This window comes from Panthera tigris, chromosome E2 (assembly GCF_018350195.1).
Source record: "Panthera tigris isolate Pti1 chromosome E2, P.tigris_Pti1_mat1.1, whole genome shotgun sequence".
Lineage (NCBI taxonomy): Eukaryota > Metazoa > Chordata > Mammalia > Carnivora > Felidae > Panthera > Panthera tigris.
In genome coordinates, this window is record NC_056674.1 from 1,132,293 (window position 1) to 1,157,598 (window position 25,306).

Here is a 25,306-nt window from a genome sequence, read left to right on the forward strand (position 1 = left end):
TGCAAAGGCTCTCAATACAAAGGTATATAAGGTGAACAAGATTAGGCATGCGAGGCAAAAATGCCCCCCAATTTAGTACCATAGCAGAAAAGCTGCTTTCACAAGAGGAAGGGGCCAAGTTAGGTAAACTGGTGAATTCGGACTATGGACCGCTGTGCTGCAGGCAAAGCAGCCCAGAGCGGAGATGGTTAACAAAAGAAAAGGTGCCTTGTTAACCCTGAGGTTATTCCCCCTATCTGTCTCATCCCCCAGGCTAGCTAAGATAAACAGACACGGTGCCTCATATCTGCCATTAACAACCATCTACCCATCTGCCCGGTGCCAGGATTTTGTTTTATATTGACCCAAACCCCAAACACTGTATATCTTCAAAACCCCCCTTTTCCCTCACATCCCCAAGTTAATGCTCACAGTTTCTTTGTCTCTTTGTACATGCCCATCACGTTTGTAAGCCTTCTTATCTTAATAAATACAGGGCAAGGACCCTTATTTGGGGCTCATATCTTTTCCCGGACGTTAGCCATCTCTTGCTTTAATCCTGTGTCCCACTCTTTTGCTGGCCAAAAGAGAACTTCAGACTTAGAGTCTACGACAGTTAACCAACTGAGCCACCCAGGCGCCTGAAATTATTTTTATTTTTTATCACAATTTTGATTCTTTCAGTGGACAAAAGTTCTGAGAGACCCATGATCTTTCCTATGAAAAGTTTTGATCATTGACACCACCTCCAACCCCTGCCAGAAGATACCACCTACCTTCCTCCCTCGCCACACTCTGCTAAACCTCATAAACTTCTTTTAATTCCTTTAAGTCCACCTGTGTTGGACCAATTTGGGGTATTCCCAGTCATTTTCTTCTCACTTGAAACACTTTTCACTCAATATGCTTTGACAATGCAATGAATCTTATGGATGTCACTTCAAAGTTTGAATCAACAGAACTAAACACAAAAATCCCCATGTCATTATCAGCATTACCTGATATTCTCCATTGAATAGCATTATATAATTTTATTTTTTTAAGTTTTTTAAAATTTCATTTTGAGAAAGACAGAGACAGAGTGAGTGAGGGAGGGGCAGAGAGCAAGGGAGAGAGAGAGAATCTCAAGCAGGTTTTGCACTGCCAGTGCAGAGCCCGATGTGGGGCTCAAACTCACGAAACCGTGAGATCATGACCTAAGCCGAAAGCAAGAGTCAAATGCTTAACCAACTGAGCCACCAAGGCACCCTATAGTTTTAGAAAGTCATCACTGAGATATTATTTATACCATGTTCATTTTTTGGAAATCTTATAAGCTGTATGAGGCCAGGGTTATTTTTGCTGTTATTCCATACTGAGTCCCTATGTGATAATAGATCATCTGGCATTAAACACGAGCATACAAACACACAAAAAAGTGATTAAATAGGGACGCCTGGGTGGCTCAGTGGGTTAGGCATCTGACTTTGGCTCACATCATGATCTCACAGTTTGTGGATTTCAGCCCTGTGTCAGGCTCTGTGCTGACAGCCCAGAGCCTGGAGTCTGCTTTGGATTCTGTGTCTCCCCCTCTCTCTGTCCCTCCCCTCTTTGCACTCTGTCTTTCTCTCTATCTCTCTCAAAAATGAATACATTTTTTTTTTAACCGGCAAAAGAAAAGTGATTAAATAAATGATAGGATGTCCTATAGGGAACTTACTGTTTTAGAGACCATACTTGAAAAATTATTTTTCTTCCCTAGAAGCAGAGAAAAACTGACAGGCACGGGTGTCACTGCCATAGAGCACGAAGGGGCTGAAGGTCGGGAAGCCTGAAGATGCCAGAGCAGAGATGTTCATCAGCCAGTGGCTTGGGTTCACAATAAGTGTTACCCACAAAGACAAAATGAAAGAGACAAAATAAAAGGAGATGCATATGCTCACCAGGGCCAGGGTGGTGTGTGTGGCTCTGGCCTTGTGGGAGGGTTTGGGGGGAAGTCTGTTGCTGTGAATGTGTTGGACTTGTTGCTTGTGCCTGAGCAGGACAGAGACCATGGAGCCACTAGACCAGGCCATGAGGCCCAAACAAGTGACTCCAGTGAAGGAGAACATGACTGCATGTAGTAAAACAACAAATTTGTTTGGAATGGGTGAATTACAGTATTCATAAATTTTTTCCACACTGTTTTTGTTCTTTCTTGGTCCAGTAACATGCAAAGAAATAAAGATATTCAACAGGAGATGCAGGATCCAGCAGAGGAAACAGCAGAAGCCAAAGCACTTTGGGAATGTAACCTTGAGCTCCAACCACTTGGAGGTGTTAGTGTTGAGCTTAATGGCCTGGAAACCACTGAGCAGGCAGGTGGTGCTGAGGGAAACCCCTCTGGCCACTCGGTGAAAATAGAAGACAAGCTTACATCCAGCATCATCCAGAAAAGATTTCAACCCAAATGCTGCCATTGTCTGAGGAACTCCTTTATGAAACAGAACCAAGTTGTTACCTAGGACTAGCTGGATGAGAATCAAGTCTGTGGGTCTCAACATGTGCCTAGTGAGTGAAGTAAAGATATAAAGACAAAGAAGCAAGGAGTTTCCAAGGATCCCAACTCCAGTTTGGGTGAGGAAAACAATACCCAGTTTTAAGTTAGAGGAACCATTTCATCAATTTAAAAGGGATACTGGTGGCTGTTTTGATTTGAATCTCAGGAATCTGGAGACTAAAATAGAAAATTTTGTTACTCTCAATACACCAAGAAAACATCTTTAGTCATATAATTTCTCACCGCGATATGAATATATGAATATTTACACATGCCTTTCGTATGTGGAAAACAATTTTTTGCAGGACTATTTGTAATTACAAAGATTGAAATCAACCAATGTTAATCAACAGGAGACTGAAGGAATCATAGTGTATGTTCACAATGGGACACTAGGCAGCCATGATGGGTAAAGTTCTCTCTACAGCTGCGTTTCCAGGACACATCATCAGGTAAAAAATAGAAAGTGTCAGAATATTGTGTGCAGTTAGCTTATTTTCCTAATAAAGGGAGTATAACTACAATCCATTTATCTATGTGTATATGACCAAAATTTTAAACTAAAAGAATACATTTACAAGTTCTAAAAATGAGCCTGGGTGGCTCAGTCGGTTAAGTGGCCAACTTTGGCTCAGGTCATGATCTCACAGCTCCAAAGCTCGTGGGCTTGAGCCCCACATCGGGCTCTGTGCTGACAGCTCAGAACCTGGAGCCTGCTTCTGATTCTGTATCTTCCTCTCTCTCTTCCCCTCCCCTGCTCACGCTCTGTCTCTGTCTCTCTTTCTCTCTCTCTCTCTCTAAAATAAATAAGCATTAAAATTTTTTTTTTTTTTTTTTTTTTTTTTTTTTAATGAGCACCTGTAGGTGATAATGGAGAAAGAGCGCAGGACAAAGTATGAAGTCAGACCACTCTCAATATACCTGGTTTGTGGCTTTGGTGCCACAATTCTTTTTTACATATTTATCTAAATATATATGGTGACAAAAGTATTATAAAAATTCAGGCAAACATAAAAACAAACAAACTATATATGCTCATAAATGCATGCACATACATATACAGTGTATACATAACATTTTATTAAAAGATAATTAGAACTTCCTGAAGAAATGAATGAATCCACATCTGGGGTAGAAGTTACAGAAACTATCTCAGAACTTCCTATTGTAGAAGAAAACAAAAGAGCCACCCCAAACTACTGAGATTATGTAAACAGGATGCCAAGAGTTAACAGGAAAATTTTGTCATTCCCAATGACAAAGTGTGGGATATTTCCAGCTATTACTATTTCCAAATTGTAATCGTAACAAATTAAAACAAATAGGTTTTTAAAATGCATTTTTATCACTACTTTAAAAAATAACCTTACAGTTGGAGGATGATAGAAGACCAACACACTGAAAAGGAGAATATAAAGGGAAAGGAGTAAGATCTTCTTTGCTATCTAAACTCTCTTTTTGTAGAAGTTTTAACCTAATAAAAGAAAAGGGGGACAGAGTGGAACGCCACCTAAATTGAGGCAATATTCATTAATGACTGTGGGACCCCTGAGGTGGCAGGACCTGTCATAATGGATGGGTCCAGAGGGCAATACAAGGGCCTCTGAGTTTTTGCTGGAGGGAAGACCGGGCAGGTTTGCAGATGAAATGAGTGTGACCCTGGGTGGTTTCTGCTGGAGCTGTGTGACAGGTTCATGTGGTTCCTATCATTACTTTCTTCTCTGGTGCAGATGTTTGAAAAGGTCTATATTAAAGTTGGAAAGGATTTGTTGTAATAACTGGCAAATACTAGGTTTGTTGTTTGCTCCAATTTTGTTCTTTCATTGTCTACAGCACCATGCTTTCTTATTTTGCGTGTTTACCCTGTCACTTTCAGATATGAGTTCATTGAAAGCTATTGATCTTACTCTTTCTCTTAGTATTTTTCCTAAGCCAGCACCAACAATTTAAGTGCCCTCATTATGAAGAGAGGAAAGTGAAAAAAAGCAAAGCCAGCCACACAGGTAGAGCTGTAAAGTGAAAAATGCAAAACCCAACCAAGTGGGTTGGTATTTCCGAGCTCTGACCAATTTTTAACTGGTATTACCATATCAACAAACCCAGGCTGGTTTCTGCAATATTCTCAATTTTTATAAAAACAAGCTTTCGGGGCGCCTGGGTGGCTCAGTCGGTTGAGCAGCCGACTTCGGCTCGGGTCATGATCTCACGGTCCGTGAGTTCGAGCCCCGCGTCGGGCTCTGTGCTGACAGCTCAGAGCCTGGAGCCTGTTTCGGATTCTGTGTCTCCCTCTCTCTGACCCTCCCCCGTTCATGCTCTGTCTCTCTCTGTCTCAAAAATAAATAAACGTTAAAAATAAAAAATAAAAAATAAAACAAAAAAAAAACAAGCTTTCAATGAAAACACGATATAGGCAAGCAAAACACATCTATTGTTTAAAAATTTTTTAATGTTTATTTATTTTTGAGAGAGAGAGAGGCAGAGTGTGAACAGGGGAGGCACAGAGAGAGAGGGATACAGAATCCGATGCAGGCTCCAGGCTCTGAGCTGTCACCACAGAGCCTGATGTGGGGCTCGAACCCATGAACCATTAGATCATGACCTGAGCTGAAGTCGGAGGCTCAACCGACTGAGCCACCCAGGTGCCCCAAAACACATCTATTGTTTAGGAGTAACATCTGGGCTGCCAATCATGGGCCTCAGCAATAAAGATGCAGTGTATTAAGAAGGCACTGCCTCAAGGTTAAGCGTCCGACTTCGGCTCAGATCATGATCTCAGTTTGTGGTTCAAGCCCCAAGTCAGGCTCTGTGCTGACAGCTCAGAGCCTAGAGCTGCTTCAGATTCTGTGTCTCCCTCTCTCTCTGCCCCTCCCCCACTCATGCTCTGTCTCTCAAGAATGAAAAAACTTAAAAAAAAAAGATGATACTGCCTCAAGCACAGCTTTAATTTTTTCCAAAATTACTGGATATTGGGATTTTTTGCCTTTCTTTCCTTTTTTATTTTTGTATTATAGTGGTTAAGTATTAAAAATTATTCTGAGGGGCGCCTAGGTGGCTCAGTCAGTTAAGCTTCCGGCTTTGGCTCAGGTCATGATCTCACAGTTTGTGGTTTGAGCCCTGCGTTGGGCTCTGTGCTGACAGCTCAGAGCCTGGAGCCTGCTTTGGATTCTGTGTCTCCCTCTCTCTCTGACCCTCCTCTGCTCATACTCTCTCTCTCTCTCTCTCTCTCTCTCTCTCTCTCTCTCTCTCAAAAATAAACATTAAAAAAATTTTTTTAATAAAAATATAAATAAATAAAAATCAGTAGGGAAAGAAAAGTTTATTTAATACATATTATTAAGATATCTGCATAGTTATGTGGAAAAAGAAACCTACATTTCTACTACATGCTATTTAACATGTATATACACGTTTATACACGTTATATACAAATAATAAGCATGTATATACACGTTTCTTAAATGTTAACTTAAAAAATTTTGTTTAAATATTTATTTTTTAGAGAGAGACAGAGTGTGAGTGGGGGAGGGGCAGAGAGAGAGGGAGACACAGAATCTGAAGCAGGCTCTAGGCTCCAAGCTATCAGCACACACCCTGATGCTGGGCTCCAACTTATGGACTTCCAGATCATGACCTGAGCCAAAGCCTGACACTTAACTGACTGAGCCACCCAGATGCACCCTAAATGTCTTAATATTTTAAAAATAAAAACATGTAGGGGCGCCTGAGTGGTCAGTCGGTTAAGCATCCAACTTCAGCTCAGGTCATGATCTCGTGGTTCGTGAGTTTGAGCCCCGCATCAGGCTTTATGCTGACAGCTAGAGCCTGGAGCCTGCTTCGGATTCTGTGTCTCCCTCTCTCTCTGCCCCTTTCCCCCTCTTGCTCTGTTTCTCTCTCTCTCTCAAAAATAAATAAACATTAAAACTTTAAAAATAAATAAATAAATTAATTAATTAATTAATTAAATAAAAACATATATATAAGTAAAAAACCTAAACGTAACAGATAAACCATATAGGATGTATATATTTTTTAAAATAATGACTTGTGATAAATATGTATGTAGTAAACAATCCATATGACAGAAGCCTAGTAACTTAAACTTATTGGAATATGTGAAAATGTACAATTTATATAAGATGAAAGGCATGATTAAATTAAAATATAAAGATGAAGAACAAAATAATAGAAAATATTTTACCTAAGAATAATGGAAAGGAGAGGCAATTAATAACATTCTAGATGCCACCTCTAATCATGAGATATATGATCATATATTTTCTAACATTGAAAGTTATATAAATAAGAATTTATTTTTAAAAATTTTTAATGTTTTTTCTTAGAAATTATCATGTAAATACATAATAAATTTAAAAGGAGATACCATTTATATGCAGGAATATACTCCTGTGCCAAATATTTAATCACATTCACATCTTCACTTTACATTATCATATTGTAATCTCACATAACCTCACCTAGATAAAGATTAAATGAATTAATTATGGTTTATCAGTCTAAAAATTTGTATAATGGTATAGGAGTAGGATCTTTCTATATATAAAATATTATTAGGTAAAAATGTTCAGTTCTATTATCCACATTTAATTAGATAGCAATTTTTTATAACCTTCTAAATGTTAGATGTTTCCAGAGAATTAAATTAGGATACATCAAACAAGAGTGGTCTTCAGTTTTGTAATAATATTTGTTATCGGGGAGCCTGAGTGGCTCAGTTGATTAAGTGGCCAAGTCTTGATTTCAGCTCAGGTCATGATCTCATGGGTTTGTGAGTTCAAGCCCCACATCGGGCTCTGCGTTGACAGAATGGAAACTGCTTGGGATTATCCCTCTCTCTCTCTTTCTCCCCCCGCTCCTCTGCTGGCTCATACATGCACGTGCATTTTCCCTCTCTCTCTCTCTCAAAATAAATAAATAAACTTTAACAAATAATATTTGTTAATAATAATATTAATAGGCAATAATTTATCAAATTAAAATTCATTATATAACTGACATTAAAGTTTGGGAAACACTGGAATCTAAGAAAGTACATGCTAATGAATCAAAGCATTTCTGGAAGTATACACAATAACTGATAACAAATCATAAACCCAGTGACATGTGAGCTTAGGGAAGAGGGAGAGTGAGGAAGAAAAGAACATTTATTGTATGCATATGCATATAAATTTGTTCAAATATTTCTTGGGAAAAAGGTAGTAGGGTTTATAACTCCAGCTGAAAATTTTAGGAAATCACAGGTAAAATTAAATAAAATACACATTTGAAATTAACAAAGAGAAAGAGATAGGAGGGTTGCCCTTGAATCATAATTATAATAAAGTTTTATTTATGATAAATCGTAAAAATGAATTTTAATAATAATTAGATATTTCAATTGAATAGGAGTGAGGAGAACAATGTTTGGGTAAATAACGTAGCACAAATGTTCTATGAATGCTCGAGCCATGTGTCCCTTAAGAAACACAGACATTCATGTACAAATAAAACCCCATCTCATTCCTTGAGCAAACTGCTTTCTGTAGAGGCACAATTAGGAACTGTATTGGACACATTTTACTTCCTGGGAAAGTGGCAGGATAATCTTACTAACAGCTCCCCTGACTAGGATCTTTGTGGTTAGAACAGACCAATTTATTATTGCTTGTGAGGTTGAGTTTGAATAATGACTTTTGAAATCACAATGGATTCAAAGCAACTGATAAAGTTCAGGGAAAGTTCTAGTTAAATGTCAGGGTCACCTGTAGATTTTAACACAGTAATATTATCTGATGATTTCTGCTCCCAAATCCCAAAAATTCAGAGGGCTATGACCAAGAAGGCAGAAGACAGACATCAGGCAGCCTCCAGACAGGAATGTTGGGTCTCTACTTCTCAGGAACCCTTAGAAAATATCCCTTCTGTATATATTTGTGCCCATTTTCTCTCCCCAGGAAAATAAGATTATATTCACACACAATATTTCTTAAAATGTTTTCTTAGCAGTATCATTTTTCTCTAAGACTCTCTCTTGATCTAAAAGGAAGTTCTACTTACCAAATGTCATTCCCCACCAAACCAGCAGATTTTAGAGTCCAATCTGGAGCATGTGTGCAAAGGTGGTATCTTATCCGAGATAAAGGTCTGGGACACCATGATCTCATCTCTTTGCTGGGAAGTGATGATCACTTCACCAATAATTGCAGTGACAGTGTCTGCATGGAGAGTTGAAATTACCTCTGGAAAAAAAAAGTAAAAGCTACAAATTACTAGGAGCTATTAGTAGTGATTAATTATCTCAGAAAGAAAGAAAAAGCAGGAACAGCCACAGGAAAACAAAGCTAAGTTTTCTGAAAAGTATCAGGTGGAAATGACAGGTGAGATGAGGATGCTCACCTTGTGTGTGTGTGAAGTGACAGAAGGAAGCTTCATTCAAGGCTGGTCTGTGATACTGGCCAACCTGGGGATGTTACCTCTCAAATATGATTCTTACACTGCCCATATTCTGAAAGAGGAAAAGAAAGAACCATTAAGTAAAAATTACTAAAGTATTAAAAATGAATATGAAGAAAGTGAGGCAAATTTTTAAAAAGATTTTATTTTTAAATAATCTCTACACCCAACATGGGGCTTGAACCCACAATCCCAAGATCAAGAGTCACATGCACTACTGACTGAGCCGGCCAGGCACTCCCAAGGCAACTTTTATTTACTACTTCAATAAACAGATGTTAAGCACCTGAAATGTAGATAATACATTATCCTTGGTGTAAGTGATCTATAGAGGGCAAAAGGAAGGGGGAAGGTAGAAGAGAACTTACCTGTATTGAAACAGGTATTAGATAATAATAATATCTAATATCTAGTATTATCTAATAAATAGTAAATATTCAGTATGCTATATGATGACAGGTGCCTTGAAGGGGAGTAAAATGGAGTTGGGGGATGAGCAGGGAATGAGAGGGTAGAGTAGTAAGGGAGACCTGATGGCAAATGGAAACTTCAGGCAAGACTTGAATAAAGATGAAGTAAGCCATGCAGCATTTTTGAGTATATGACCCAAGCACAGGTTATCAGCCAGTATCATTGTGTCGAGCAAAGTCTGGTACTGATGCCTATGGAATGAGATGAATGAGCCACAAGGTTTAAAAGTGCTCAGAGAGGGGCGCCTGGGTAGCTCAGTCAGTTGAGCGTCCGACTTCGGCTCAGGTCATGATCTTGCAGTTCGTAAGTTCAAGCCCTGTGTTGGGCTCTGTGCTGATAGCTCAGAGCCTGGAGCCTACTTCGGATTCTGTGTCTCCCTCTCTCTGCCCCTCCCCCACTCATGCTCCATCTCTCTGTCTCTCAAAAATGAATAAACGTTAAAAAAAAAAAAAAAAAAGTGGTCGGAGAGAAACATGGGCTAAAGACCTGTGTAGCTCCTCAAGCTCTTGTAAGAATTCTGAATTTTCTCCAAGTAAAATGAGGAGGGCTTCTGGGATCTTGCTCAAATACGGACATTACCTGATTCATACTTTGAAAGGGTCACGTTGGCTGAAGCGTTGACAACAGACTTGAAAAGAAAAAGCATAGGATCAAGATCAGTTGATGACCGCTGCAGAAATTCAGATAGGGCATGGTGGCTCTTACCAGGCTGAGGGCAGGCATGGCGGCGCAAAGGGGTCAGATTCATGATATGTTTTGAAAGTAGACCCAATCAGATTTCCTGTAGGACTGGTTCTGCGGTACGAGAAAAGGAATGAGTCGAGAACGAGCCCTGGATTTTTAGTCTCAGCAACTGGAAGGATGGAGTCGCTATCACCTGAGAGTGGGACAGCTGCGGTCAGAGCAGAGTGAGAAGCAAGCTCACACGGACACCACCAAATGCTGGTGAGGAGGTGGAGCAACGGGCACTCTCATTCGTCGCTGGCAGGGAAGCAAAATGGCACAGTCACTTTGGAAGACAGTCTGGCAGTTTCCTACAAGACTGACAGGCTTGCCAGGCAATCCAGCAATTGCATTCCTTGGTATATACCCAAATGTGTTGAAAACACATCCACACAAAAACCTGCACACGGATGTACACAGGCAACTTTATTCACAACTGGCAAAACTTGGAAGCAATCAAGATGTCCTTCATTAGGTGAATGGATAAATAAACTGTGCTCTGTCCAGACAATGGAATATTATTCAGCACTTAGAACGAGAGAGAGAGCGAGCACTGTCAAGCCATGAAAAGACAGTGGAGGATACTTAAACACATATTACTAAGTCAAAGAGGCCATTCTGAAAAGGCTACAAACTGTATAACATTCTGAAAAGGCAAAACTATGGAGACAATAAAAATATCAGTAGTTGCCAGAGGTTAGGCAGGAGGGAGGGACGATTAGGTGGAGAATTTTTAGGGCAGTAAACCGAAATTTTAGGGGAGTGAAACTAATTTGTATAACTATAATGGTGGACACATGTCATTATACATTTATCCAAACCCATGAAATGTACAAGAGTAAACCTTAATGTAAATCATGGTCTTTGAGTGATAACATGTCTTTGTAGGTTCATCAATCATAACAACTGCACCACTGTAGTGCTGGAGTTAATAATGAGACAGACTATGTGTATGTGAGGGCATGGGATATATGGGAAATCTCTGTAGTTTCCTGTTAATTTGGCTATGAAGCTAAAACTACTCTTTAAAAAATAGTTTATTTAAAAAAATTTTTTTAAAGAGAGTTCGGAGAAGTTTAAGTGTGGAGTCTGTTATGTCTACCAGATGTCCAGAAATAGGTTTTGCAAATAGATCATTAGATAGCTGAGCGCTGGATTTTTCAATGGAGATACACACTTTAAAGTTTTGAGCTTATCATATTATTTATAATCATGCCATTGCATAAGATCACCAAAAAGCAGATACAGATTAAGAGATGACTGTTAATTGGACCCTCATTCATTACAATACTAAGAGAATATATATTTTTTTCTTCTCGAGCCAGCATATTCAGTTAAGAATACAAAACAACAGGGGCATCTGGGTGGCTCAGTTGGTTGAGCATCCAATTTCGACTCGGGTCATGATCTCGCGGTCTGTGAGCTCGAGCCCTGCGTCAGGCTCTGTGCTGACAGCTCAGAGCCTGGAGACTGCTTCGGATCCTGTGTCTCCTTCTCTCTCTGGCCGTCCCTGCTCATGCTCATGCTCTGTCTCTCTCTCTCTCAAAAATACACATTATTAAAAAAAAAAAAAAAAAAAAAAGAATACAGAACAACAACAAAAACCCCGTGGTGCCAAAAGCCGCTGAAAAAAACTTTAAGGAAAAATTTAAATGTCATTAATGTGTTCATAAGTTCATTGACGATGATGAAGCTGTGAAGACAAACTTTCATACGAATGAGTAGGAAACACACAGGAGTTGAAATAACAAAAAACAAAAAGAGAGAGAAAGTGCTTGTGAAAATTTAGCCATAGAGAGTGAGGGAGAGCAAAGCTAGGTAAGAAAATGTACTAGATCAGAGTGAAGGGTAGTTATTTTATGAAGTACACAGACTTACTGATTTTTGTACTTTTGTACTTTTTGTAAAGGCGATTAAGAGACTGAAGATCAGTGAGGGGTGGGTTTGTCAGTCAAGAGATGTGATAGACCAAGAACAAAACCCCTTAAAAGTTAAGACATGGGGAGGTCATCTTTAAGTGTCAATAATCAAGGAATTGACCCTACATTGAAGGGAGGCATCATTTCCGTTTCAACACAGGGAGCCCATAAGAGAATTGTTTTAGATTTACGAGGCAGAAGATGTTGTCAAATGATACCAAATAATGATTTTTATGTTTATTTATTTTAGAGACAGAGAGAGACCACAGGTGGGGGAGAGGCAGAGAGAGAGGGAGACACAGAATCCACAGCAGGCTCCAGGCTCTGAGTTGTCAGCACAAAGCCCAACACGGGGCTCAAACTCATGAACCCCGAGATCATGACCTGAGCCAAGTCGGACGCTTGACCGACTGAGCCACCTAGGTGCCCCCCAAATAATGATTTTCTATTCTCTGTATAAAGGTGGCAGAATATTAACATAGACAAAAGTAATCCTGGAAGAACGTTACAAAGTTAAAAATTGATTTATTTGGCATTCTTGAGATTTTCATGACTATATTGAGCTAGGAACCCACCAAGGTGGACAGGCAAGTAATGGGAGAGGAAAAGGAGCTGTCCTCCTCCAGAGGACAGCTGGAGGATTCGGGTAAGGTCCTGATCAGGCTTTGGGAAGCTTTTAAGTGACAGATCATAACATCAGCTTTGAGCAGACTGACCTCTTTACAGGTAATTATTAGGACAATGCAGGATAGAACAGAGGTCCTGGATTATCTGGATTCCCCAACTCAGGGATGAGAGGTTTGAAGGTAGTGGCAACAAGCCTAGTAAGGAATCAAAATATAGTCTTTTTTAGCTGATGGCAACGGTGGAATGTTAGAGCATTGACTGCTGTGATGTAGGGAGTTACAAGGCTCTAAATGGTAGAGAACGTGTTTGTGACCCCAGATGGTGGATCTGGCTTTCCCTCTACCTGTGGCCAGCGTATGCTCTGTGATATCAGTGGCTGCCATGTGCCACTGGGCCGACGGTCATTGGGGTAGGGGGCAAGTATGCTTCCCTAATTGTTTGGATCTAGTGGTTTCGCTGTAAGGAAAGTTCCCATTGGAACCCTAAATAGGAACCAGGTACTCTGCTACAAATAGCCTATGACGCACCCTGAAGATGCTACTGAGTCCACACAACTGAAGTGGGGTTAGTGACAAAGCAAAAATAAGATTTCAAGGAGCCCTTAGCATCTGGATGTCACCTTAAAGATTGCAGATTTGGGGTAAAAAACCAGTAACAAAACACCTTAGACTCCTAGCTTAGCTTTGTAATATGTGTTCTCCTTAAAACAAAAGAGAACTAGTGAGGCTTTGTTTCTGATATGGTGTCTGAGCAAATGGAACACGGAGAATGCAAAGTTTCTCTGGGCTGATAAAAATGTAGGTGGACGTTGCGCAATTAGGAAGTCACCATCAATGGTCTCAATCAAATTTCCATGCAGAGATAAGCCTTAAGTTGAACTCTATGCTTAATGGTAATTATTGATGAGAGCTTTTAAAACTGGTTTTAATACTCATATATCTCAGTGATTTCAGTCAGAGAAAGATTAAGCACTTTGTATTTTCCTAATTCATTAAGAAAAATTTTTATGTTTTATTCTTGAGAGAGAGAGAGAGAGAGAGAGAGAGAGAGAGAGAACAAATGGGAAGGGCAGAGAGAGAGGGAGACACAGAATCCAAGAAGCAGGTTCCAGGCTCTGACGTGGGGCTCGAACCTGTGAACCACAAGACCATGACCTGAGCCGAAGTCGGATGCTTAACCGACTGAGCCACCCAGGTGTCCCTTTCTAATTCATTTTAAAAAATCGGGCCTTAATGTCAGGTTCAAGCATAATTCAAACACTGCTGATTTCTATCACTATGACTGGGCGAAATTATGACGTCCTAGCCTTTTCACTTCCAAAAGCATTGTTGGTTGTCACAACTGTGCCCTCCTCGGGGCAATCTTTGGTCCTACAAAAAATCCTGGCACTCAGGTCACAAATTAGGACCACAGACCTTTCTTAGAAGGCCTTGTGCAGTATCTGGCTTTTTCTGATAGCAAATGTGTCATTCTAACACCAACTGGGTGTTCAATTCAATTCAATTCTGACACTTATCCCCACTCGATCCTACAGTTAAGGACTCTATCCCACAACTGTCTCTTCAGATGGCAGCCACAAATGGGGTCCCAGGTTAACCCCACTTCTGCCAGTCTGACTACAAATTTAGTGTTGCCTTGAGTCCCCACTAAGGTTTGATAATTTGCTAGAATAACTCACAGTACTCAGGAAAATGCTATATTTACTATTAGTCTACTATAAAGGACACACGTTAACAACCGGATAAAGAAGTACACAGGGTTAATTCCATAAGAACCCCAAGCACAAGAACCTCTATCCCAGTGGAATCAGTGTGCACTCCCCTCCCGGCTGGACAGTGTGAAACCTTATTGTCTAGAGGTTTTTAACAAGGTGTCATTACATAGCCATGGTTGACTAAATCATTGGCAATTGGTGGATGAACTCAATCTCTCACACCTTCCCATCCCCAGATGTCAAAGGTAGGGCTTAAAATTCAAACCTTCTAATGTCTGGTGACCAGCCCCGATCCTGAAGTTCCTTTATTGGCCTCCATCTTGAGTCATTTCACTATCATACAAAAGACAGTCTTATCACTCAGGAAGTCCCAAGGGTTTTAGAATCTCTGTGCTAGGAAGTAGGGACAAACACCAAATATTTATTATTATGTTTGTTTTTAAACCAGACAGGAAGGCAGATAAGGTAAAAACTATAGTGAATGGGTAGTCTGTGATGTCATACTGTCCCCATGATGTCTCAAGAAATCTGTCCACCTCTCCACAATGGCAGAGCCCAATTCTGTTTTCAACCCACCCCACACAATAAACAAAAATCTTAAGATTAAAGGTCACTTAATAAGACTTTTATTATTGCACAAACCAGAGCAAATGTGAGACACACAGGTCCCAGATCAGTGAGTTGGAGGCTGGAAAACCTATAAAAAATATTGCATGAGACCAATTAACACCATGAAGGTAAAACTTTACAAACTCAGCAGTTCCTAGACTGGATCCTTTCAGCAAAAAGTGGGTCAGGTCCCTGCCATACTAGTCAGAAGAAAGCGAATGAGAACCCCCAGGGGATCAGATTATGATTTTCACTAGAGGATGGGAGACAGAGTGCAAACATCTGTCTTCCCTAAGCATGCTGAGGTGACACGCGTGCCGTAAGGACCTGCCAGGTGTCAGAGGCAAAATGACTTCTACTACCACCTGGCAGTGACATAATTCTGGCAAGGTCTGCGCAGGTCAGAATATGAAATGCAGCTCCTGAAAACTTCTCACAACTGGAATACACAGCGGATGGCTCTGCACAGATGCTCTCTAGTGTTGTTACGCTGAACAAAGAGCACGTTCGCTGAAGGTTTAAGGCCACCATCTTAAGTGGAATTTCTTTCTCATGCTCAATGAGTTTAGATCTTTGGCTGAACTTCTTCCACATTTGCTGATTCATAAAACTAACGTGGGTCGTGAAGTTTTGGTGTTAGAGCAGACTGTTTAATGAACTTTCTTGTGCTGGCTGCACTCCTGAGGCCTTTATCTAGTGTGAAGTTTATGGTGTTGAATGAGGCTGTAGTTTTGGCTAAAGGATTTTCCACATTTGTTGCACTTATAAGGCCTTTCTCCAGTGTGAATTCTCTGATGTAGAATAAGGCTGAAGCTTTGGCTAAAGGACTTCCCACATTCACTACATTCATAAGGCCTTATTCCCGTGTGAACTCTCCGATGCTGAATGCAACTGAAGCTTTGCCTAAATCCTTTCCCACATTCATTGCACTCATATGGCCTTTCTCCAGTGTGAACTCTCTGGTGCTGGATGAGGATAGAGCTTTGGCTAAAGGACTCTCCACATTCGCCACATTCATAAGGCTTTGCTCCAGTGTGAATTCTCCGATGTTGAACAAGGCCGGAGCTTTGTCTAAAAAATTCGCCACATTCAGCACACTCATAAGGCCTTGCTCCGGTGTGAATTCTCTCATGCCGAACAAGTTTGGATTTGCACCCAAAAGCTTTCCCACATTCACTACACACATAAGGCCTTTCTCCAGTGTGAGTACGGTGGTGCTGAACAAGTTTATACTTGAACCTGAAGGCCTTTCCACATTCACTGCACTCAAAAGGCTTTACTCTAGTGTGGACTGTCTTATGCTGAACAAATGTATGCTTGTAGCTGAAGGTTTTCCCACAGTCACTGCACTTAAACAGTCCTTCTCCAGTGTGAATTCTCTGATGCTGAACAAGGGTACGTTTACGACAGAAGGCTTTTCCACATTCGCCACATCTGTAAGAACTTTTTCCACTGCGAAAGACTTCCTCACACTTAGTACTGCTGTGTATACTCACAGCACTGGCCACACTGGCCAGGAAGTCCTTTTCAACCTCCCCACAGGTGAAAGGCTTCCCTAATGAATGGCCTCTATAGGTCTTCGCAAAAGAAGCCCTGTCCATGTCCTTGCTATAGGGCTTTTTCCCACCGTGCTCATTCTGGTGTTGGCGAAGATCTGCACTGAAACAGAATCATTTCCCACGTGCCACACGTGTGTAGGATTTCTGCCTGGTATGTGTTCCCTGAAGCTCAGCCAGGTACAAAATATCCTTCATGACAGGAACACACATCTCACAGAGATGAAGCTTCTGGGTGGATAGATTTGGCCCCGAAGTCCTGCTTGGTGGTGTTCTTCCCAGAGAAGCATTCTGTCCAGAAGGGGCCTCTTCATTGTCTATCCCACAAAAATAATCTGAAAACAGAGAAATGCTAGTCAAGTACACGTGGGGATGGGTGGCAGCCACGTTACAAACATGTGCCTGACACACCCAGGAATGAATGCGTGAGGCTGTTTTCAGGATGAGGGAGCTGGGAGGCAAGGTGAGGAAGGGGCTGTTTTGCAGTACTGGACTCTAAAAGGTCACGGAAGTAGGAAGGCCTCGCAAGGAGGAACGAGGAGGAATGGGATGTAGCACGGTGGAGAGAGGCAGCCGGGGTTTCCGACTTGCTCCTCTGAGGACGACCCCCAGGAGGGCTGTTGCTCACATGCGAGTGTTGTGAAGAAGCTCTGGTCCAGGAACAGAAAAGTCAGATTGCTAGTGAGTAGCTGGTGTTCAAGGACATTTGAGGATACGCGCTCACCATCCGCTACACACGAGCCAATGCGGGGGCCCTGCAGAGGCAGCAGTGGAAAGGAGCAGGCAGCAGACAGATGCCAGGAAGTTGGGAGCAGCTAGGGGCCAGAAGTCAGTAAAAAGGACAAACTGGCCAAGTGTCAAGAACAGGGAAGAAAAGGTGGAAATGAGGTGTGGCCAGTGGAAATGGCACCAAAACACTGATTTGAACAGATTGCTGGTATGATGTGAACACGGTCCCGATGTCATGTCTTCCCTCAGCTGCCACTCAGCAGGGCCAGGCCTCCTCCAGCCCCTTGTCCCTTGGCGGGAGTGGTATCTATTCTGTGAAGCAGCCAGAACTCTCCCCGACACCCCTAACGGAGCAACTACACAGGACTAGGATAACCAAGTCCTAAGGGAAAGACAGGACAGGTAGGTGGCCTGTACCAGCCCAGCTTATGACATGACAAAGCAAAGAAAACTGAACGTTACAAAAAGAACCTCAGACAAAGGTCTCACGGAACAGCTCATCGTGCATGTAAGCAGTGTCCGTGTCAGTGACGGCAATTCCTGGCACGTGCAGGCGTGCAGGACTGTCAGAGGGAGCAAAACCTGAGGTGAGTAGGTACCAGGGATCTGCAGAAGCCACGCAGCTAGGGAGGGGGCAAGCCAGGTGGGGTCCATTCGGCTGATGGCCAAGACTGCCTAGGATTCCCTAGAACCCTTTCCTACCAGGAAAGGCAGCGGGTACCGGGGTAGCAGGGAGAGAAGACGGCAGTACCTCCCAGTCATAGCAACAACAGCACCTACCCAGGAGACTAGGAAGGACGAGGTGGCCATGGTCTGGATGTAAAGACACAGCGGCCCCTCGGGAAAAGCAGAAAGGCAAAGTCACTACCCAGGTCACTGGTGGGTGTGAGGGCCTTACCCAGGGAGATTATAAGTGCCAAGTTCTCCAGCATCACATTGTGGTACAGGCATCTCTGAACCTCATCAAGGAGACCCCATTCCTCCCAGGAGAATACATGGCCATGTCCTCCAAAGTCACACTGTCCTGTCATGTTGGGGACAGATGAAACCACAGCCTCCTGAGGACCCACAATTCAAACCCACACATCTACCCCATGCCCATCCTCTTCCCAAGCTCCCCACCTCAGCAGAGAAACCCAGTTCTGCTGGTTCTACTCTTTCTTCATGGTTCTATTAACCAAATGCCCAGCCCTCAACAAGTGCAGCCAGGTAGGCAGAGAGACACCATCTACACTCGGGAATATGCCCGAGGATTCCAGGACCGCATCTCTCCCTGCCATGCGATTCCCTGGAGTCCTCTGTTATCATGACTCACAATAAAATTTGGGGTCACCCATCACCCCTAAGTTTCCAGTACCAGGACCCAGGACCATCAATTCATATCCCTCTCTCCACATGCACCCCTCTCATGCCTTCGGACCCCACAGTTGCATCCCCACAGCCACCACCAACTCCCTGCCCCACACTGTATGCATCTCTCTCTCTGGACTTGCGCCAGGTTACCTGGTACGTGGCATCCAGAAAGAACTGGGCAGATCCAAACAGGATCCAGTACTACCGCAGACCTCTGATGAATCCCAACACCAGGGGTAGCCCTGGATGCTGCTTTGAAGGCCTCTCCGCCTGTCTCCAGTCCTTGCTTCAACGTCAGTCACATAGCACCACATGTGAATTTCAGATACCCGTGACCCTCTCCCACTTCTGTGCTGCACTTGCTGTCCCCTCAGCAGCCACAACCATGTTCCTTCCACCTACTCTCCTTCAAAGCCCAGCCATCCCGGTACCAGGCATAGTAATTCTCACAGACGACCACATTTACCCCAGACATTACCCACCAGCAAAACCCCCAGAACCTACCAAAGCTTACCACAAAGTCATAGTAAACCCATCTTATCTCAATTAATCCGACGCCTCCAAATCTGTCTCCGGTCCGCTCTTCCCTCGGAAGTCTTGGTCACCTGCCAAGACCATCCTCCCCACATACTACTCCCTTCGTGGCCACTTCTCTCCTACATCTGTATTTATGATCCTCCTAACCCCCAACCAGGTACCCAAGCAATAGAGCTAGTCCTCAGAACTCTTAATCTTCTTTCTGACCTGCTGATAACACCACTGCCATGACCTGAATTCCATCTTCTAAGTATCATCCACGGTCTGGTACACATGCTAGCCACCCCTTTGGGTGTCTCCATCCTAAGCCCCACCCCAGATTTCCAGACCTGTGTCCAGCTGCCCACTCGATGCCACAGTAGTCTGTTCTCTGAGCTCCTGCCACCCCCCAGTGAAAACCACTATCACGGATTTTCCAGTCTCAGCTGATAGAATTTCCACCCTTCTTGCTGCTAAGACCAACACTCTAGTGTCATCTCTCACTCCTTCCTCTCTCTCTCTCTCACCCTCAAAATCAGCCCTTCTTGAAAGATGCATCCAGAATACCAACCACTTCTCCCACCTCCACAGCTACCACTCTGGTCCATGAACCCTCACCTGGACTATTCCAGTACCCTCTTCCCTGGTCACCCATCCTCCTCCCTCGCCCCCAAAGTCTGTTTTCCACTCTACAACCCGATGGAGCCTATCTGGACCTGGGTACGATCATCTCCCTCCTCCGCTCCCAATCTCCCATTACGTCCATTATAGTTGCCCAACTTCTCAGGCAGCCATTTCCAAGACTAACTCCAGCCCCCTGCTCTTTGTTCCTAAGAGAAAGAAGACATGCTGTGCCCTGTTCCCACACTAACAAGCACCTGCACACGCTGGTACCTGTTCCTGGGATAACCTTCTACGCCTCCTTCCATTCCAGAAACAAGAACTCCTGCATACAACCCTCAGCCTGGACTCAGGACGAGTCTAGATCACTTCCTGGCGGTGGGATTTCTCCCAGATCCCCACACCAAAAGGGCTAGCAGAGAGGCAGGTGAAGAGTCCCAGAACACCACAATCCCAAAGTTGACATGGGCAAGATCCAAACCAGCGAGGCCCAGGGACACCCTCCACGAGTGCTACTTCAGCCACGGGGCCCTACAGGCAGAAGCAGGCCATAGAGGCCACAGAGGCTGGGGACCACGGTGTATTTCAACCGGCCCGAACCTCCCGTGCATCTTTCCAGCCCTGGAGGCCAGACCTAGGGCTGTAACACTAAAGTCTGAATTTCAGTCCTCAGCGCTCCCCGTTGCCAGTTCTCTGCGCTTGGACCCAACCTCCCTGTGCCTCGCTGTCCTCATCACCCCCATTCCAGTCGGTTCTCCCTGAGCAGCTCCTGGAAAACTTTTAAACCCCTAAATCAGACCGTGTCCCTCTTGTCTTCACAACCATCCATGGGTCCCAGCGCCCCTACCACGCCCCAGCCCGCCAGTTCCCCCGTGACTCCGCCGCACATCCTCCGTTCTCCGAGGGCAGAAGGCGGACCCCACACTCTTGAATCCTCCCGCCTTGGGCCCCCCTGCAGCCCTGCACCGAGAGGCCCCTCCCCTGCAGCCCGCTCCCGCACACCGTCACGCCGGCGCTTAGACGCGGGGTCCCCGCCCGCGAGCGCCTCCCGGGCCCGGACACCGGGACCTGGGCCGCAGGGAGCGAGCAGGTGCCCCGCGCTCCGGCTTGGAGGGTCTGTCGGGGGGAGAGGGCGGGGAGGGCCCGGGGACAGCGAGTTTACCTCAGCCGGGTCCCTGGGCGCGGCCACTGCCACTGGACTCTGTCCCGGCCCCGCGGTCCCGGGCCCGGCGCGGGGCAGCACAGGCGGCGTCGCCGAGCCACGAACCCCAGTCGGCGCGCCGGGGACGGCGCCTCTTCCCGCCCCTTCCCTGTCGGTCGCCACGGAAAAAACCCAGGAACACCCAAAACGACAGCCACAACCAGGACGCCGGAAGTCCCGCCCGAAGCGCTGTAAGCGCACGGAAGAGCTCTTATCTTGGGCCTTCATTGGCTCAGCCCGCTGCCTCTCGGCGCGGAGCCCTCTGGGTAATGTAGTAGAGGCGCTGGCGAAGATGCTCCGCACCAGAACAGTCCCAGAGGCTCAGGTTCCGCGGGGAATGCGAAGATCCCGGAGGCTTCCTTAAGGGATTTACGCAGATTTGTGGGGAGTGCTGCCTGCAAGCGATCTCCAAAAGTTCTCAGAAGCATGCTTTCAGACCCCATGAAGCTCAGCAGGCTCCCGAGACTAAAAAGAGTATTTTAGGTGCTACCAAAGGCTGTTATTGATACAAATGCACATATCATTCCATAAAGTCATTTCGACATAAAAATACGTACATTCTTAGCTGTAAAGTAATCGACATTATCGTATTCTTCTTCATACACATGTAACCTCAAGCATTAGCGTCACTTTTGTGAGTGTCAGTGCATCTGGTCAAGAACAAGAGGAAAAGAGTGGACGGGTTCATAACAGACAGAAGAGGGATGTGGGCTGCCCTGAAGAAACTGGGCAGGGTGAAGCTTTGCCTCTAGATCCCACGGAAAACGTCTCTCCCACCTGTATATTGTGATTGTGTCCTATCCAGTGCAGAACAGTGTTTAATCCCAGTGTTTAATCCGTAGAATACTTCTTTCCCCGTATTCCAAGATATTCAATTCCTTTAAGGAATCTGCCGTGTGTCTCAAATGGAGAGCGACTAATTTCACACTGGGAGCACGAGTGCAAAGGGGGCCATCTGAACCCCAATATTAAGGGGGTATCTGAATCTCAAGAGGAAGGGAGCACCTTAACTTCATGATATCATCGCCTTGCTGGGAAATGATCATTTCTGCTATTACTGAAGGGAAAGTTCTGCAAGGGTAATTCAGATTATCTCAGAAAGACAGTAGTGAAATAGAAATTACAGAGTTTTAATAATGTTTATGTAGTTCTTTAAAGTTAGTGACAGGAACCATCAGTGAAGGTTGCAAAAATTTCAGACTTTAATGAAATTTAGCAAGTCATTTAAGTCTGAGAAGAGCTAGAATCCATTGAGCATGTGTTTGTGCTGGAACCTTGGTCACTCAGAAGATATCGTCTCCAAAAGGTGATTCTTTTTCATTCATGAGCACATTGAGCGATACCAGCTTGGAGACTTAAAGAGGTCATTGAGAGTAGCCAGAAGAATAAACATAATTGCTTCTCAGCCTTATGGCTAAGATCAAGTATAGTATCTGTTCTAATCAATTTAATATCTGATACGTCCTCTATCGGAGGACAACATATTAAATGAATTTTTGGAGCACGGAGATGGAATAGGAGCTTGCCCCGCCCACTCCACACATTGACCTGGTTAAAAAAAAAAAAAAAGAATAAACATAAACAGAATTTGAGGGGTCATGTTTACTCACTGCTCTAACAAATGTGTACTGAACACACAAATAAACCACTTAGAACTGTGTGTATTTCTTACAAGAATTATGGCAAATACTTAGTAAGCAATGCCAAAAATAGAATCTAAAAATAATTAGAGAGTATGTAAAAATGTACAATCTGTGTGAGATGAAAGACACAAAAAGTTTTTAAATAAAAAAGGTGAATTGAGTCTATAAAAGTTCTGTGAATGTTGGTGAATTCTAGACAAACATGCCATTTAAGAACTGCAGTCATTCATGGACAAATCAAGTCCTATCTCATTTCCTTGATCAAAGTACTTACTGTAGAGACAGAATTAGGGACTAAGCTAGGGGTATCTTTCTTTCAGGGACAGTAAGAGGAAAATGCCCACCACACAGTTTTTCTGGCTGGGATTTAAGCAGGTAGAACAGACTAAGTTATCACTGATCAAAGGCTGAGAGGGATGAAAACTTTAGAAATCCCAATAAATTCACCAGATCCAAAGCAAGTCCCTAGTTCGGAATATATCAAAGCACTTTTACATCTGGCTATATGTCAGGGTCACACATAGACCAAACCCCATCTGCAATTCCTGCTCATTCTTGCTCTCCAACTCTTGCAACCTTCATATCACTTCTTATTTAACATGACTTCTATTTCTCTAAATAGGAGATGGAAGTTAATTTAACCTTCTTTGCTTTGGCCACAGATATTTACTACAAATGTAATGTCACAGGCCCAATAAAGAGAATCCTGCACCCAGAAATACAACAGAAAGAAGGTGGAGGTTTTCAGTTTCATGCTTATCACTCACTGTTTTTAGAGAAATGCTATTACAGACACCCAAACAGAGCATGGTCCATAAGATAAAACCATCAAACAAGAACAACACACACACACACACACACACACACACACACACACACACACTCCACTAACATTTTTAAACTTTATATTTTCCTGATGCTCCAACATCCCCACACCAGGTGAACACCAGGTAACCAACTGCACCAGAGTGATAAGGCTGGCCTGCGCCACAAGTTCCCCTTCTTGCTTTCCCCGTCTCTGACTCCTGTCTGTCTCTCTTCGTTCTGTGTCTCTGTCTCTGTCTCCTTTCTGCTCCCCTCCCATCTGGCCTCTGCGACTGCACCTGGCCTCCCTCTTCTAGGACCTGTGAGTATAATAAAATTCTTTGATTTCGTACCTCCCCAAGAGTAATTTCTGCTGCCGTGTGGGAGTGACCCTTGAAGACCCCACAAGGGGGGTTACTCCTCCACTTGGCCCACAAGGAGGGGATGATCGGAACTCGGAGAAGTCCCCAAGAGATGCCCTTGCCCACGCACTTACTGCTTGGCTCCCCCCACCCCCATCCCCCGGGTAGGCCCCCCTGTTGGCTTTCGGGGCTGCTCTGCTGCCCTGTTGCCCCTGCCTTCCGCGTGCAGCCAAGTCGCCCTGTCCCCGTCCCCACAATGCACCGGGATGAGGACGCCCAGCCACCCGGCTCGAGAAGCGATACTTCTCAGCGCGCCTCTGGTGACGGCAATGTCAGGAGGTCCCCCGCCACTGAGCCACGCACCTCCCCAGAGCGCTGCAGGGCGGGGGACCCTTACGCCGAGCTCGGTGCCTGCAGCAGCCCTCGGGGACAGGTGGCCCGTCCCTGGACAGCCCTCCCCAGCCCCCCCTAAAGGGTCCAGGCTGCCCCTACCCTACCCCGCATCCCTCCCAAGGTCGCTCGTGGCCCCCAACACCTCTGAGGCTGCTGGGGACGCCCTGCTGGAGGGGGAGCCACTCAGAACCAAGGGAACACGGTCAGGTGGACAGCCATCGAGGGGGGAATCAATTAGCCACCCACAGAGAAGAGCCATTCTAAAGGTTTTGCTAAGAGGAGAAGCAGGAAGAGAAAAGGAAAAAGAGAAAAAGAAAAAGAAAAAAGGCAGAAAGGGCAGATTATCCTGTGGTTGGGGCCTTCCCAGGGAAGGCTGCAGCCCAGAGAGACTGGGGCCCTTTCTCCTCCCCCTTCCCCTCTCAGCTTATCAACCAGAGACAGGAGCAGAGTAAAAAAACAAAGGGGGGGGGGGTGCTGGTGTGTGTGCCACTTTAGGGACTATGAGCCCAAGAGGAGGGGAAAATAGAACTTTACAAACCCTAGGCACTAAGCAAATGCCAGGTGTGGCAAACTTAATGCTAGCTCTAGACTACTAACTGCTTTAAAAACAGACCCCTAGATACAGGCGAAGAAAGAGAAAAGGCGAGCAAACAAATTGCGTGTGTTGGCGTGCATACGCATTAACAAGTTCCGTAATCTGACCCAATAGGATCCAAAATTTATACACTGAAGAATTTCTATAACAAAAAAAGATCAAACTGGCACTGACTGGCTTTCCTGCCTGTGCAATCTAGTTCTACAAAATGAACATGTGCTGAAATGCACCAACAGACAAAACGTTATGCACTTAATCAATCCTGGGGCTCAAAGCGTTGTTTCAACTGAGGACCCCGTTCAATTTATCTATTGCACCCCCCTATAACCTAAAGTAAGTGACTAAATGGAAAACTTTCTAATGGTTATGCCTCACTTTAACTGTAGTCTTTCCCATAGTTATAGTAGCTGTTGCCCTAAAATATTCATATCAGGCAGAGATGCGCTACATAATAAATAATAAAATTAAAGAAGTTTTGACACTTGCACATTGGTTTGATAAATGAGACCCCATGAACACCCAG

General features: G+C 44.1%; 2 protein-coding genes and 1 pseudogene across 4 annotated transcripts in view; 1 reads left to right on the top strand and 2 right to left on the bottom strand.

Annotated features, from left to right (window-relative positions):
• Window positions 1-1,631: 1,631 nt before the first annotated feature.
• Window positions 1,632-14,947, bottom strand: LOC102952377 (vomeronasal type-1 receptor 1-like). 3 transcript variants are annotated; one of them, XM_042969532.1, is made up of 6 exons: window positions 14,667-14,947; window positions 10,124-10,213; window positions 9,998-10,046; window positions 8,891-8,999; window positions 8,552-8,733; window positions 1,632-2,431 (listed from the first exon to the last, which is right to left on the bottom strand). In XM_042969532.1, exons 5-6 carry the CDS (start codon window positions 8,559-8,561, stop codon window positions 1,704-1,706), a joined length of 738 nt encoding a protein of 245 aa, XP_042825466.1. In that variant the 5' UTR covers window positions 8,562-8,733; window positions 8,891-8,999; window positions 9,998-10,046; window positions 10,124-10,213; window positions 14,667-14,947; the 3' UTR covers window positions 1,632-1,703. The 3 variants fall into 3 exon arrangements, with proteins under 3 accessions (XP_042825466.1, XP_042825465.1, XP_007089566.2); XM_042969531.1 differs by lacking the exon at window positions 10,124-10,213; XM_007089504.2 differs by lacking the exons at window positions 9,998-10,046; window positions 10,124-10,213.
• Window positions 14,948-15,016: 69 nt separating this feature from the next.
• Window positions 15,017-25,306, bottom strand: part of LOC107178948 (zinc finger protein OZF-like) — a 30,109-nt gene continuing 19,819 nt past the window's right edge. The window contains 1 exon segment of the mRNA XM_042969520.1: window positions 15,017-16,901. Coding sequence (XP_042825454.1) covers window positions 15,661-16,901 — 1,241 coding nt within the window. The 3' untranslated portion in view covers window positions 15,017-15,660.
• Window positions 22,381-22,548, top strand: LOC122234425 (annotated as a pseudogene).